Raw genomic sequence first — 14,912 nt, forward strand, 5'->3', positions numbered from 1 at the left:
TATATCAAATTTTTAGGTTCGGTCTACAATAAATTCATTTGGTTTGCATGAATTTAGCTGTTTGATTCAACTTTCGTTTTAAATGCGAGTGAGCGTTTTGAACATACGATTGGATGGCCGGCCATTGTACCGGATGCGTCCGCAAAGATAGCGTTTGTGGGACGGATGGGAACTTGGTGCTCTCGGGTTCTGACACACCCTATATGCGCCAAATTTTTTAGTAATTAGAAAAAAGTTCAAAAAATTATAAATCTTCTTTGGAATCAAACATGATCAGGTATTCTACTCGTATAAAAAGTTTGGACAAGAAATGATTCATTTTGACTTCAGGGCAAAAAAGAGAAGTTTATGACGATAATATAGCGTGTATAGTATTTATATATAGCGTTTTTTGCTAAATCTTCAACCCAGAATGCAACGGAAGTCATTCTCCGATGAATCTTTTTATACGACTACAATACTTGATCATGTTTGATAAAAAAAGATTTGGAATTTTTTGAACCTTTTTTAAAATTATTAATTTCTTTTTTTTTATATAGAGTGCGCGGGTACCCAGGTTCTCCTTTTGTATTTTCGTTTGGGGACGCCTTGACATAAAAAGACTCTTCTTCTTCGCTCCCGACTCCTCTCCCAATCCCTACTGGCGCCAAGGCCCTCGACATTTCAAAATCGAGCTCCGCCCATGGCCAAGAGCCCCAAGGCGACCACCAGCCGGCGGCCCACCAGAAAACCGCGGGCCTCCCCCGCTGCCGTGCCCCCCTCGGCGGACATCGAGGACCTGGCGCCGTCGGGTGTCCTGGCGGGGCCCACCTCGGCGGCGCCCGCGCTGCGCTCGGGGTTGCTCCGGTGGTACGACGCGCACCGGCGCGACCTTCCGTGGCGATTCTCCGCGGCGCCGGGGCGCGAGGGCAGGGAGAAGAGGGCGTATGCGGTGTGGGTGTCGGAGGTGATGCTGCAGCAGACGAGGGTGCCCGTCGTCATCGATTACTACTCCCGGTGGATGGCGCGGTGGCCCACCGTGGAGACCCTCGCCGCCGCCACTCAGGAGGTAAGAGAGAAACGCGCTCACCCCCTGCGCACGAAAGATTCAGTCTTTGATGCATATTTTGCGGGTGGAGATCGAATGGTTGATTCGGGGTTTCCTTGTTGCAGGAGGTGAATGAGATGTGGGCCGGTCTTGGGTACTACCGGAGGGCACGCTTTCTTCTGGAGGTGAGATTTGTATAAGCTGTTACGCGTAGAACCCTAGGAAAGGGGTGCCCATTGTAGCACTGTTCAGTAGTTTCTGCAACCTTCGCAGTGCCCATGTCCTGTTTGACGTTTTGCTTGAGAGAGCTTGGAAGTTGATTCAGTTTCTTGTTTTCCCTTCAGACTGCTCACAGTGGGGAGTAACTTGCCGATGTTACTAGTATATGTTACTACCTTCATACTAGTGAGTAGTAACATATGAGTGGTATCATGAAAGAGTTCATTTATTAGGCTATAGACTCATTATGCCTTGAAATGTGTGATGTTACAGGAACTACCTAAAGTTACCACAAACCCCTCTCTCCTTATTAATTAGCTGCCACATAAGCAATTTTGTATTGAAATGTGTGATGTTACTAGTTAAGTTACTCCCATTGTGACTAGTCTCAAATGAGGGAGGTTCTTGAGTCTTGTTGCATTACGGTCAGTGGCCAGTGCCAAGTTGTCAGCTCATTGGATAACGTTTTGGGTAGTTCAGGTGACATGTGTATTCAGTAATTGAGCCTTTTTCTTCTGATTGACTCCTCATCTCATAAATTATCTTCAGTGGAATCCTCAAAACAAAGACAAAAAAATCTTCAGTGCTTCTTGGTCATAGAACGTTGCAGCATAGTGGATGACGTGTTTCTATTTATGGGGAAATAGGGAGCAAACCAGATTGTGGAAAAGGGGGAATTCCCTAGCACAGCATCAACACTTCGTCAGGTTCGCGGCATCGGGGATTACACAGCAGGCGCCATTGCCTCCATAGCCTTCAATGAGGTTGTGCAATCATATAGCTTGTCTTGAAATAAGCATCTTTGTGCTTTTTTGCATATTCAAATGATTTTGCTTCATTTCTGTACTATAGGTCACCCCACTTGTGGATGGAAATGTTGTACGTGTTATCAGCAGACTTTTTGCTATTGCTGATAACCCAAAAGAATCATCAACAGTAAAGAGATTCTGGTAAGTAGCACGATCCTCTTTGATCCCTTGGAGAGCAATGAAAGAGTTGACCGTCGTAGTAATTTTTTTATGTTGTCATATATTTGCAATAATGCTTAACATTTAGTGTAAAATAGCATCAGTGTGGTAATTTATTGTCATTTTTGTTCTGCACCAAACAGCTAATCGGCACAGTACTGTGCTATACCCTCAATGGACATTACCAATTGCTGATGTATCAATTTATAAGCTTTTTTTGTGGCTGCCAATCTCCACCCAACTTAAGTGCAAGCTGTATCCAGTTTTGGTTCCATATTGATACATTTCTGGATCATAGGGAGCTCGCTGGTCAACTGGTCGATCCATCAAGGCCAGGAGACTTCAACCAAGCAATGATGGAACTAGGAGCAACATTGTGCAGCAAGACTAAGCCTGATTGCTCCCAGTGCCCTGTCTCTGGCCACTGCCAAGCGCTTGCGCTTTCCCATGAAAATCCGTTGGTCGGAGTTACAGACTACCCACGGGTGGTTCCGAAAGCTAAACCGCGTCGTGATTTCGCTGCTGTTTGTGTTGTTCAAATTGCACAAGGCTTGGAGCAAGAGACGGCAGCCGGCAAATGTAATTCCTTTCTCTTGATAAAGAGGCCAGAAGAGGGCCTGCTTGCAGGGCTCTGGGAGTTCCCATCGGTTCTTGTTGACGAACGTAAGACCGACCCGCTCAACAGGAGAAAAGAGATGGATAGGTATTTGAAGCAGTTGGTTGACATAGATGTTGAACAGGAATCCAATCTGGTCCTCAGGGAGGATGTTGGTCAGCATGTTCACATTTTCTCCCACATTCGCTTGACGATGCATGTGGAGCTGATGGTTCTCAAGATCAAAGGTGGGTCATGTGCTGCCCTCACTAGCAGTTGGCTTCTAATGTTGCAACCTAATTAATTCTTCTATTGTAGGTGATGTGGGTCAAGTATGCAACAAGGGACAAGGTAGCACGAAACTGAAACTTGTCGATGAAAGTTCAATCGATTCCATGGGCTTGACATCGGGAATTCGGAAGGTAATTGCAGTTCAAATATCTGGAATGTCAAAATTTCCCAGGTTTGTTCAGAACTGTATGTAACATGGATGCTTTCACTTCAGGTTTACAATATGGTGAAGGCTTTCAAGGAGAAAAAACTATTGGAGCAAAGCCAAATGCCCACGAGGAAAAGGAGCAGACGGCAAAAGCAGTAACATAAGCGGTTATATTACTTGTAAGATTATTTTGTGTGTATCTGGGTTGCTGACTCAGCACATGAGCGAACTGTTGCTAGAAAGGCCGTTCAAATTTCCAGCATTCCTTGTGAAAACTTATCCCTTGAGTTTTTATGTTCTGCTGTTACCTCGAGGTAGATTCCTCTTCCGAAGAGGGTTTGTTTGGTCATGAAACGGCATTTTATACCACCCCTAATCATCAAATCCATTTGCAAGAAAAGTTCTAGGCATTATATTTTTCCAGGAGAATTGATGTATTTAGCATTTTTCACAACTGTATCAGTTTATCACCACGGATAAATAGAGGAAGCTGGTATCATCATGCAACCCGGTTTCTGTACTTTGTTGTCTGGCTTCGAAAAATGTGCTCCAACTGAAACACCACGAATCAACAGTTGAGTTCTTAGAAGCTGGTATCATCATGCAACCCTGTTTCTGTACTCCCTTTGTTTTTATTTAGTCCGTGTATTAGCTTTAGTCAAAGTCAAGCTTTGTAAATTTTGACAAAGTTTATAAACAAAAATCTTAATCTATGGAATAACAAATCAATACCATTAGATTTATTAATGAATGTATTTTCACATCATATAAATTTGTTATGATAAATGTTCATATTGTTTTCTATAAATTTGATCAAACTTTACTAAGTTTGACTTCAGTCAATTCTAATGTGCAGAGTAAATAAAAACGGAGGGAGTACTTTGTTGTCTGGCTTCGAAAAATGTGCTCCAACTGAAACACCACGAATCAACAGTTGACTTCTGTAGGATTGAGTCTCGAGACAGACAGTACCATTCCGGCAGCTCAGACCGTACCATTTCGGCAGCTCAGACCGTGCCGTCTAGCCCGGACCAGCACAAGGTTTGCACAGATCTTGATTCCGAATCGGACTGTGCCAATGTTGACTGAGAGTTCTTTTTCTGAAAAGTACTCACTCTATTACATGTTCACCCTAAGTATAAAGCACTTCAAATATACATCAAGCTTCATGGACCACCGAACGACCAATGATATCGTTAGGCCAACTCCACCGCGCGACCTCATCCTATCCGCGTGCGTCCGTTTGGGGTAAAACGGACGAACCAAACGGCCCAGCGTGCGGGCGCAAACGGACTTTTGTCCGTTTTCTGTCCGCTTTCGACTCATCCTCAGCCCAAGTTTGCACTGCTTTTGGGATGAAACGGACAGCACGCGGACGAGCGGGCCGTCTGTGCGTGTCCTCCCCTGGCCCGCCCGTCGGTGGCACAGGGGCGCCTTTTTCTATCCGCCCCCTCCCTCCCTCCGGCCGCACCCCTCCACTCTTCTCCACTCTTCCCCACTCTTTCCCTCGCCGCTGCCATTGATTTGCGCACCCGCCGGTCGCGCGCTCGCCTAGCCCCTTCCCCTCGACGCCCCTGAGCTACCCAACCACGGCCACCTGATTTGCGCACCCGCCGGCCGGATTTGGGGTGGATCCGGTCGGTCTTGAGCTCGCCCGGCTGTGGGAGGCCACGCCGCGCCATGGACTGGCCTGGCGCTGGGCCGGAAGGCCCGGCAGGGCCGCAAGGCCACGTGCAGGCAGTGACTCTTCCTCTAGCCGCTCGAATCTACACTGTCGGTGGTCCGCCGGCAGATACACGAATGGCGGTCGGCCGGGCTCGATGCTAGCCCAAAAGCTCGTCGGTGCACCGTTGCCACTCATTAAGTGCGACCACTGCCCAAAGAAGGTCGTGCGCCGCGTGTCTACAACACCGGAACATCCCGGATGGGTGTTCATCAAGTGCTTAAATGATGGGGTATGTGCTCTTTTTAGCCATCCTGGATGTGTGTTCATCAAGTGCTTAAATGATGGGGTATGTGCTCTTTTTAGCTTCGGTTTGTGCTCTAGATTTGACTAGTTGTGCTAACTTCAAATTTTATTGTGTAGCATGGATGCAAGTTTTGGTATTGGGAAGAATAGTACATCGATATATTGATAGAGCGCAATTTAGTAGATGTTCGTGCACTTTTAGCTAGCATAGAGGTTGTAGATGAGACAAGTGCACTTGTTGCTAGATTAGAGGCTAGACACGAGACTAGATGCGAGGAAGCAACCTCTACTTCTTTAGACTCGAAGAACAAAGAAGCATGTAAGATCGAGCCTCCTCTGCAGATAAACAATGAATGCATCGAGAAGGCACTAATCCAACTTACAGGAGCAGTTATGGAAGTTGGATATCTTCTAAAATGTATTCTTGTGGTTCTTTCTTTCTTTGGTCTTACTTTTCTATTCAAAATTTGGTGATGTATTCCCATGTACCAAAAGTGAATGATGAAAAAAAGTTAAGGGCTTGCAAAGAAAAAGGTACGCGGACAGGATGCGGCCGCGCGTTGGGCGCACAACCACCGCATCCCAGAAACGACCTTAGAGCTTGCTAGAAGAAACCATTCAAACATGGCTAGCGCCCCCAATTCTTCCTCCCGCCCTCACGGCTCCGAAAAAGGCGATTGGGAAATATGTTTAGTATCCCATGCCTAGCTGACCAAGCTCTAGGTGCAAGGCTACCTTCCCCCTGCAGATCTAGTCACGGTGCGAGCGGGATTAACTTCTTTTACGGGCGAAGCCCTGACGGAAAATTTCCCGAATCCTTCAGAAGGGGAGCGAGTGTGCTTTGTTTCCTTTCTCTTGAGAGGCGTTGGATTTCCAATCCATCCTTTCCTCCGAGGTCTCCTGGAGTATTATGGCCTCCAACTGCACAATCTCACGCCGAGCTCCATTCTGCACATCGCCGGCTACGTTGCTCTTTGCGAGCTATTCATGGGCTGCGAGGCTCATTTTGAGCTATGGAGGAAACTGTCCTGCCTCGTCCCTCGCTCCCAAAAGGTATCTATATTCGAGGTGGGCGGCGCCGAGATATGGCGCATAGCCGGAAACCTATCTGGCACGCCTAAGAAGGTGTTCGAAGAGTGGCCCTCAGAGTGGTTCTATATCGAAGATGTCGTTCTCTTGGACCCAATCTGGCAAGGCCTTCCCGAGTTTTCCAGCGCTCCACTGAAGAAGCGCCACAGCTGGCGCCCTCGGAGCCTCGAGGAGGAAGATAGTGCGGAGGTCAAGATGTTAATGGGCAGGATAAGGACACTTGCCCAGTCCGGATTATCAATAAGCGAGGTAATAGCAATTTCCATAATGTGAGGTGTTCAGCCACTCCAATTCAGAGGGCTCCCCATGTGGCACTATAATGGGGAAGATGACGCCTCACGCTACGTACGGAAGGGTCCGGATACCCCTGCCGCCCTGGCCACAATATTGGCCGATCTGTATAAAGGGGAAAAAGAGGAGTTTACTCATCTCAAACGCCAAGAGGGATTCTCTATGTACAATCCCCGTAGCTGGGTGAGTTTTAATCCCACCTCCTTACTCAATCCTTTTCCCGAGTCATGTTTAATTGACATCTACCCGTCCATTCTTAATAGGAATGGCAGAAGGCTATCACGGAGATTTATAGTCCCACTCCACAGCCGGAGGACCATAACCGGGACCTCGATCCTGGATTTGAAGAGGATCCAGACATATTTGTAGAACTCAAAGAGGGAGTCTTCTACCAGGCGAGCTATGACAGCACAGAAGTGCCCATCGTGGCCGATTATCCTGGCCTCCTTCCTGCCTCACATGTAAGTAACCAGGAGACACCTCCTCCGAAAGAGCTTCCTCGTACGCCTCACCCACTGCACTATCTCGTGCTCCAAAGAGGAGGCGCTCGACGCGTCATGCCGCACCAGAGGCATCTCATAAGAGAGCGGCTCCTACGCCAGGCGGGTCTTTGTAGAGGAAGGCAAATGACAACACGGCTGAGCCTTCATCAAAGAGGTATGGCTTTAAATATTCCCTCTGGCAGTCACATCGAACTGTGACATTGTCCGCTATGTTTTATCAGGAAGAGTGTTCACCGGACTATGTCCGGGGATCCTGCCGATCGTGCTTCCACCAGTCAGGTTCCAGACCCCGCCTCTAGGGCGGGGGCTGACATGGGAGCGACGCCGGATTGTCCTCCTTCAAAGGATTCAGAAAATGTATCTGTCACGAACTCTGAAGTGGAGAGCGCCATGAATCATCGGCGTCGGAGGGCCGTTCTTCGCGACCCTGATTTTACTAAAGAGGCATTCAATGCCTTCAGCTCAGTTGATGCGTACATCCGAGCTGCTCGGGACGGGCTTGCCAGAGCCACTGACCAGCATTTGAAAGATATGCGGGTAAGTACACATCATACAGATCTGGTAATCATGTACCAGTAGCCCCTGAGACTTGAAATAGTTGAAACAACTGATTTAAGGATCATTGTATAATCATGTACTCATGGAGAAGAACAACATGCTGTCTCATGAGCTGGAAAAGTGCCCGTCTCAGCTAGCTGTTGTTACCGCCGAACTGGAGAAGTCCAAGAAGGCACCGCCTGGTAATATTCCCCCTCATCCAGAAAAAGTATAATCATGTACCAGTAATGTGAATACTGTTGTGTTTCTGATGACAGGATCCGCAGATCAACTAAAAGAGGAATTGAAAGCCGCACAGGCAGGTAAACAAGAGGCCGAAAGGCGACAGGTCGCAGGCGAACGTGTGCTGACACGAGTCAGGGATGATAAGAACAAGCTGCAGGATTCCAACACCCTGTTGGGCGAAAATCTAAAAGATGTACGAGCCCAGCTAGCTGACGCCGTAAAGGAAAATAGGAGGCTACGAGGCGGCACATTCAGTATGCTTTTGAACCTACCTCCGTATAATTTAGCGAAAAAATGAGCTGACAGATTTATGTCTGCAGGTATGCTGACTGGCCTTCCCGGAGAGGAAATGCTCGGAGCTCAAGGCGATCTGCTGCAAGAGCTGTCCCAGGTGCACGAGCGAGCTCGGCAAGCAATGCGAAGCATTGCCAAAGCTTTGTGGCCATCCACCTCCCCTCCAGGAAGTATGGAGGAGTTTGTAAAGCTATTCCAAGGGGCTCGGCGGCGCTTTCGCTTATGGAAGATATCAGCCTGCCGAGAAGGTGAGCGAGAGGCCTGGGCCATGGTAAAAACATGGTACACCAAGCTTGATCCGAATCATATGGCCCGGGTCGGACCTCGGGGATCAGATGGACAAGAAATTCTAGTTAGTTTGGTATATGACCAAGTAAAGATAGCAGCCAAGTTTTCCCAACAGGATTGTAAGCTAGACAGCTTGTTGGATGGCATAGAGGAAGAAGTTTTTGAGTCCAAGTGACTATGTACTTCAGTTGACAAATTTGTCCCTAGCCGGATTGTAAAACGATTTTCATGGCAGACCTTTTCGCTTCGGCCTCTGGACCCGAAGGTGCGGAGTGTTTCCGAATATCGGATCGGCAGCATAGCCCGGGGTATGTGTGGAAACCAGACGTAGGGGTCATAGTTGCTTGAACAGACAAGTTGTATCCGGCTAGCTATGTTATATTACTTGTTGATTGTAAGAAACATCTTCCAGGGAGAATAGTTCCGTTAAGGGTTCCTTTCCCTAGGTGGACATGCGTTAGTATGCACGCCCGAACTGTGATTGAAAAATCACAGTATACGTAACATCCGGGGGTTCATAGTGTAATTAGGGTATAACGTCTTTAGTCCATCGACCGAATATTCCCTTAAATACGCTAGCTTTCGGCTTCACCCAGTCTGAGGTACAAGTCCGGATGATCCGGCTGTAACAATCGCAGAGGTGCTCCCAGCTTGGAAAAAACTTAAGTCATAATGGTGCATATAATGGCGAAGAAAATGTACATATGAGGAAAAGACACATATGTGGTGAGCTTGATGCGTGGAAAATAATAATAAGCTTCTGTAAAAGGAGCCGCCAGGTATTATGAGAATGTACATTTAAGGATGTGCCCGTCATGGGTGTGCGGTTTGGCCGCACAAGAGCTATAGAGCTAGAGAAAAAAATTAAAGAGAGAAAAATTGAAACAAGGGGAGAAGAAGACGAACAAAGAGTACGAATATAGGCATAGAATCTTCGGAGTCTGGTGGCATTCCACGGGGTCGGCTCTAAGCGATTGTCCGAAGCATCACGCAGGCGGTATGCTCCTCTAGTGAGAACTTCATCTCTGATGAAGGGACCCTCCCACTTGGCTTGAGTTTGTCTTTTTTCTTCTCTGGCAAGCGTAGAACGAGTTCACCAACATTATAAGTCTTGGCCCGCACTTCTCTGCTTTGGTATCTGCGAGCCTGTTGTTCATAGAATGCAAAACGGGCTTTTGCAACGTCGCGCTCCTCCTCCAGGGCATCTAGACTGTCCTGCCGATCAAGCTCGGCCTCTCTCTCTTCGTACATGCGCACTCGAGGTGAGTCATGAATGATGTCGCGGGGCAAGACGGCCTCTGCGCCATACACCATGAAGAATGGTGTGTATCTGGTAGTGCGATTGGGCATGGTCCGCAGCCCCCAGAGTACGGAGTCGAGCTCCTCAACCCAGTGCTTGTCTGATTCTTTCAAAGATCGTACTAGTCTAGGCTTAATGATGCTCATGATAAGACCATTAGCTCGCTCGACTTAACTGTTTGTTTGTGGGTGATAGACGGAGGCATAATCGAGCTTAATGCCCCAAGTTAGCACACCAGGTTTTCACTTCATCGGTAAAATTGGAGCCGTTATCGGTGATGATGCTGTGTGGGACACCATAACGGTGCACGACACCGGATATAAAGTCTATCACTGGTCCGTCTTCGGCCGTTTTAACAGGTTTGGCCTCTATCCACTTGGTGAATTTATCTACCATGACGAGTAGATATTTTTTCTTATGGCTTCCTCCTTTAAGGCGTCCGACCATATCAAGCCCCCACACCGCGAAAGGCCAAGTAATGGGGATTGTTTGTAGAGCAGTAGGCGACATATGGCTTTGATTGGCGAAAAGCTGGCATCCGACACAACGTTGGACAAGGTCCTGTGCATCTGCTCGGGCCGTCATCCAGAAGAAACCTGTACAAAAGGCTTTACTTACGAGGGCCCGAGTCGTGGCGTGGTGACCGCCGGGACCAGCATGGATTTCGGCCAGGAGCTGTCGTCCCTCTTCTTCGGAGATACATCATTGAAGGACTCCGGTAGCACTTTTCTTGTAGAGCTCTCCGTCATGGACCTTGTCGGCTTTCGAGCGCCGAACAATGCAGCGAGCCTCATTCTGATCCTCAAGGAGCTCTCGCCTATTAAGATAGGCTAAGAAGGGTTCGGTCCATGGGGCAATTACTGCCATTATTAGATGGGCCGATGGTGTTATTTCGGTGGCTGAGCCCCCGATGATATTGGTATTATGTTCGGAATCTGAGGGTATGATGAGATCCGGACTGGTGTTGCTGCTCTCGTCCTGCCACACCACGGATGGCTTGAAGAGCCTTCCCAGAAAGGTGTTAGGTGGGACGGGGTCACGCTTGGCACCCATGCGAGCAAGGACATCCGCCAATTGATTACTTTCTCGAGCCACATGATGAAACTTGAGTCCCTCGAACCGAGATGATATTTTGAGTATGGTGTTACGATAGGCCGCCATCTTCGGATCTTTGGCGTCGAAGTCTCTGTTTATTTCGGATATCGCGAGATTTGAATCCCCGCGCTGAAGGAAATATGCCCTAGAGGCAATAATAAAGTTGTTATTTATATTTCCTTATATCATGATAAATGTTTATTATCCATGCTAGAATTGTATTAACTGGAAACTTAGTACATGTGTGAATACATAGACAAATAAAATGTCACTAGTATTGCTTTCTCCATAACTTATACATGTTCCTATGACTATGAGATCATACAACTCCCGAATGCCGGAGGAACACTTTGTGTGCTACCAAACGTCACAACGTAACTGGGTGATTATAAAGGTGCTCTACAGGTGTCTCGGATGGTGTTTGTTGAGTTGGCATAGATCGAGATTAGGATTTGTCACTCCGATTGTCGGAGAGGTATCTCTCGGCCCTCTCGGTAATGCACATCACTATAAGCCTTGAAAGCAATGTGACTAATGAGTTAGTTACGGGATGTTGCATTATGGAATGAGTAAAGAGACTTGCTAGTAACGAGATTGAACTAGGTATTGAGATACCGACGATTGAATCTCGGGCAAGTAACATACCGATGACAAAGGGAACAACATATGTTGTTATGCGGTTTGACCGATAAAGATCTTCATAGAATATGTAGGAGCCAATATGAGCATCCAGGTTCCGCTATTGGTTATTGACCAGAGATGTGTCTCGGTCATGTCTACATAGTTCTCGAACCCGTAGGGTCTGCACGCTTAACGTTCTGTGACGATTTGTATTATGAGTTATGTGATTTGATGACCGAAGTTTGTTTGGAGTCCCGGATGAGATCAGGGACATGACAAGGAGTCTCGAAATGGTCGAGACGTAAAGATCGATATACTAGAAGGCTATATTCGGACATTGGAAAGGTTCTGAGTGATTCGGGTATTTTTCGGAGTACCGGAGAGTTACGGGAATTCGTATTGGACCTTAATGGGCCATACGGGAAAGGAGAGAAAGGCCTCAAGGGTGGCCGCGCCCCTTCCTCATGGACTGGTCCGAATTGGACTAGGGAGAGGGGGCGCCCCCTTCCTTCCTTCTCCTTATCCCTTCCCTTTTTCCTATTCCATGTAGGAGGTGGAATCCTACTAGGACTAGGGAGTCCATGTAGGACTCCACACTTTGGGCGCGCCCTATGAGGGCCGGCCTCCTCCTCCCTCCATCCTTTATATACGTGGCCAGGTGGCACCCCATAGACACACAAGTTGATCATTGATCTCTTAAGCCGTGTGGGGTGCCCCCCTCAACCATAATCCACCTCGGTCATATCGTAGCGGTGCTTAGGCGAAGCCCTGTTCCGGTAGCATCATCATCATCATCACGCCGTCGTGCTGACGAAGCTCTCCCTCGACACTCTGCTAGATCGTGAGTTCGTGGGATGTCACCGAGCCGAACGTGCACAGATCGCGGAGGTGCCGTACTTTCGGTACTAGGATCGGTCGATCGTGAAGACGTACAACTACATCAACCATGTTGTCATGACGCTTCCGCTTATGGTCTACGAGGGTACGTAGACAATACTCTCCCCTCTCGTTGCTATGCATCACCATGATCTTACGTGTGCGTAGGAATTTTTTTGAAATTACCGCGTTCCCCAACAGTGGCATCCGAGCCAGGTCTATGCATAGATGTTATATGCACAAGTAGAACACAAATGAGTTGTGGGCGTGGGTACATACATATTGCTTGCGCGAGACTGTTGATTCTTGATTCGGCGGTATTGTTGGATGAAGCAGCTCAGACCAACATTACGCGTACGCTTACGCGAGACTGGTTCTACCGACGTGCTTCGCACACATGTGGCTAGTGGGTGTCTGTTTCTCCAACTTTAGTTGAATCGGACTAAATGAACATGGTTCTTTCTGAAGATCAAAAAGCAATCACTATACTGCAGTGTGGTTTTTTGACGCGTAGGTAAGAACTATCGTGGAATTGTCACGACAGATGTCCTTAGTGTCAGGACTTAGTCGCGAGGCCAACACATCTATGTGGTAGCTTGAGAGGGGTTGAGCGGGACGAGACACGCGACGTTTTACCCAGGTTCGGCCCCTCACGGTGGAGGTAAAAACCTACATCCTGCTTCATTGATATTGATGATGATGTCCACGGTTACAAGATTGCTCTATCTCGAGAGCTATTGTCTAAACCTAACTTATCCCTCTCGTGGAACTTGTGAATCTTGTCCCCTTTTGGGGAGCCCCGCCCCTCCTTATATATGTTGAAGGGGCGGTTTACATGTGGAGTCCTATTAGGATTAGGACTAGTCTATCTCTAATACAAATCGGATACAAGTCCAGGTCTTAACTCCTTGTAGGACAAATATTCCTCATGCCTTTCCTCTTAAACCGGCCCACCGTTAAACGTGAACCGGCCTTCTGGGCCTTGGGCCTTGTCATCCGTCTTCCCGCACGCCGGATCACCAGTGAGTCATAAAGACCAGGTGGGTTGCTTGTAAACCGCTAGCTCAGGGCGGGTCGCCAGTAACTCGCCAAGTGTTAGCGGGGTCTTCAGATAAACCGCCAAGTCCGGCCGGGTTAACTTCTGGCCGGTTTACACCGCGGGGTATATCCCCGACATTAGCCCCCAAGTTTAGCTTGGATTTATTCATGGTAAAATTATGCTGCAAAATAAACACAAGAACAAATTTGACAGGTTATGCTCCGGGTTAAGAATTTTTGTAAACCGGTACCTGATCATCCTTAAGTCCTTGTTATTTCCTCCTTCTGGGAAATCCAGATCAATAAGCCAACTTCATACTCAATTTGCCGACATTGGTTTGTCACCGAGAAATATTGTGAAGAATAATTCCTTTGACTCAGCTCCCAAAGCACCGGTTTAAGAAATATGGGTCTAAAAATACTTATCTGATATTCAGCCGGTTTGAAGATGTAAAACTTGCCGGTTTAATATTACCAAAATGGCCGGTTTATAAACATTGATGGCACCGGGTCATAATTGTTATCGACACCGGGTCATGTAATTGATCTTCCTGATTTGCTCAAAACTGGTAAAATGAAGATGTTCCTCCTTTATATGCATAATATCTGTAGCCCCCAAGTCTTAAGAGGAGAACATAGTGATAACTTAAGACTTGCTCCAATAAGTGTTTCAACCTTGAAGAAATCCGATTAGTTCATCTCAATCATATAAACTGAATGCTCCATATATGTAGCCCCCAAGTGCTGGGTTGTCATGCTTGCAGCAATCTGGGACTTGTAATTGCTTATATAAACTTCAATCAGTGTAACCCCCAAGGGCCGGTTCAGTAAGATAATATTGAGCTGGGACTTTATATATACTTCATTGAAAATAACATCATATGATGTAACTCCCATCATGGGGCTTGAACCCACGTCCACAAGGTTAAGAGCTTTGTGCTTTATCAACTGAGGAGTGGACCCTTCAACATAATGGATAAAAACTTGTGTACCTTGAATTGTTGACAGGAGCAATTGGTAGCCCCCAAGGGCCGGCTCATTATAATATGATGAGTCGGGTCTTCAGTAAGACTAAAAATGACTTGGCATTAGCCCCCAAGTGTCATGATGCATGCTTGCAGCGACATGAGACTTGCATGTAATCTCGATTTGAATAATGTAGCCCCCAAGTGCCGGGTTGTAAGCCTGCAGCGACTCGGGTTCCATTGTAGAATAAATCATATCCTTTGATAAAATAATAACCATTGCGCTAAAGTGACTTTGAAAACTCAATAATACCGGTTATTAATAACCAAAAAAATCCAGCCATGTTGCCTATTCAAGATAATATAATCCGGTATGAAAACCTTATTCATTCAATATCATAATGAAAATCCAGCCAAGTTTGGCTATTTGAATAATATAACCCAATGATTTATAAGCGCATGATTCCAATGGCGCAATCCAAATATATATACTGGCGACTTATAGTCCAAAGCCAGGCCGGTTTAACAAACGTGTTTCTGCATACAACAAGT

The 14,912-nt window shown here is 47.1% G+C and overlaps 1 protein-coding gene across 2 annotated transcripts; it reads left to right on the plus strand.

Annotated features, from left to right (window-relative positions):
- Positions 1 to 625: 625 nt before the first annotated feature.
- On the plus strand, positions 626 to 4,364 carry LOC119333151 (adenine DNA glycosylase-like). 2 transcript variants are annotated; one of them, XM_037606154.1, is made up of 8 exons: positions 626 to 1,048; positions 1,153 to 1,212; positions 1,894 to 2,010; positions 2,099 to 2,196; positions 2,513 to 3,057; positions 3,128 to 3,231; positions 3,315 to 3,427; positions 4,105 to 4,364. In XM_037606154.1, exons 1-7 carry the CDS (start codon positions 683 to 685, stop codon positions 3,405 to 3,407), a joined length of 1,383 nt encoding a protein of 460 aa, XP_037462051.1. In that variant the 5' UTR covers positions 626 to 682; the 3' UTR covers positions 3,408 to 3,427; positions 4,105 to 4,364. The 2 variants fall into 2 exon arrangements, with proteins under 2 accessions (XP_037462051.1, XP_037462050.1); XM_037606153.1 differs by lacking the exon at positions 4,105 to 4,364 and having other exon boundaries at positions 3,315 to 3,527.
- The last annotated feature ends 10,548 nt before the right edge of the window (positions 4,365 to 14,912 follow it).

This window comes from Triticum dicoccoides, chromosome 7A (genome assembly GCF_002162155.2).
Source record: "Triticum dicoccoides isolate Atlit2015 ecotype Zavitan chromosome 7A, WEW_v2.0, whole genome shotgun sequence".
Taxonomy (NCBI): domain Eukaryota; kingdom Viridiplantae; phylum Streptophyta; class Magnoliopsida; order Poales; family Poaceae; genus Triticum; species Triticum dicoccoides.

Excerpts from the sequence above, each read along its gene's own strand:
- LOC119333151 (XM_037606154.1), top strand. The coding sequence starts at position 683 with ATGGCCAAGAGCCCCAAGGCGACCACCAGCCGGCGGCCCACCAGAAAA. Across the intron at positions 2,197-2,512 it reads TCAACAGTAAAGAGATTCTG|GGAGCTCGCTGGTCAACTGG; the intron begins GTAAGTAGCACG and ends TCTGGATCATAG. Across the intron at positions 3,058-3,127 it reads GATGGTTCTCAAGATCAAAG|GTGATGTGGGTCAAGTATGC; the intron begins GTGGGTCATGTG and ends CTTCTATTGTAG.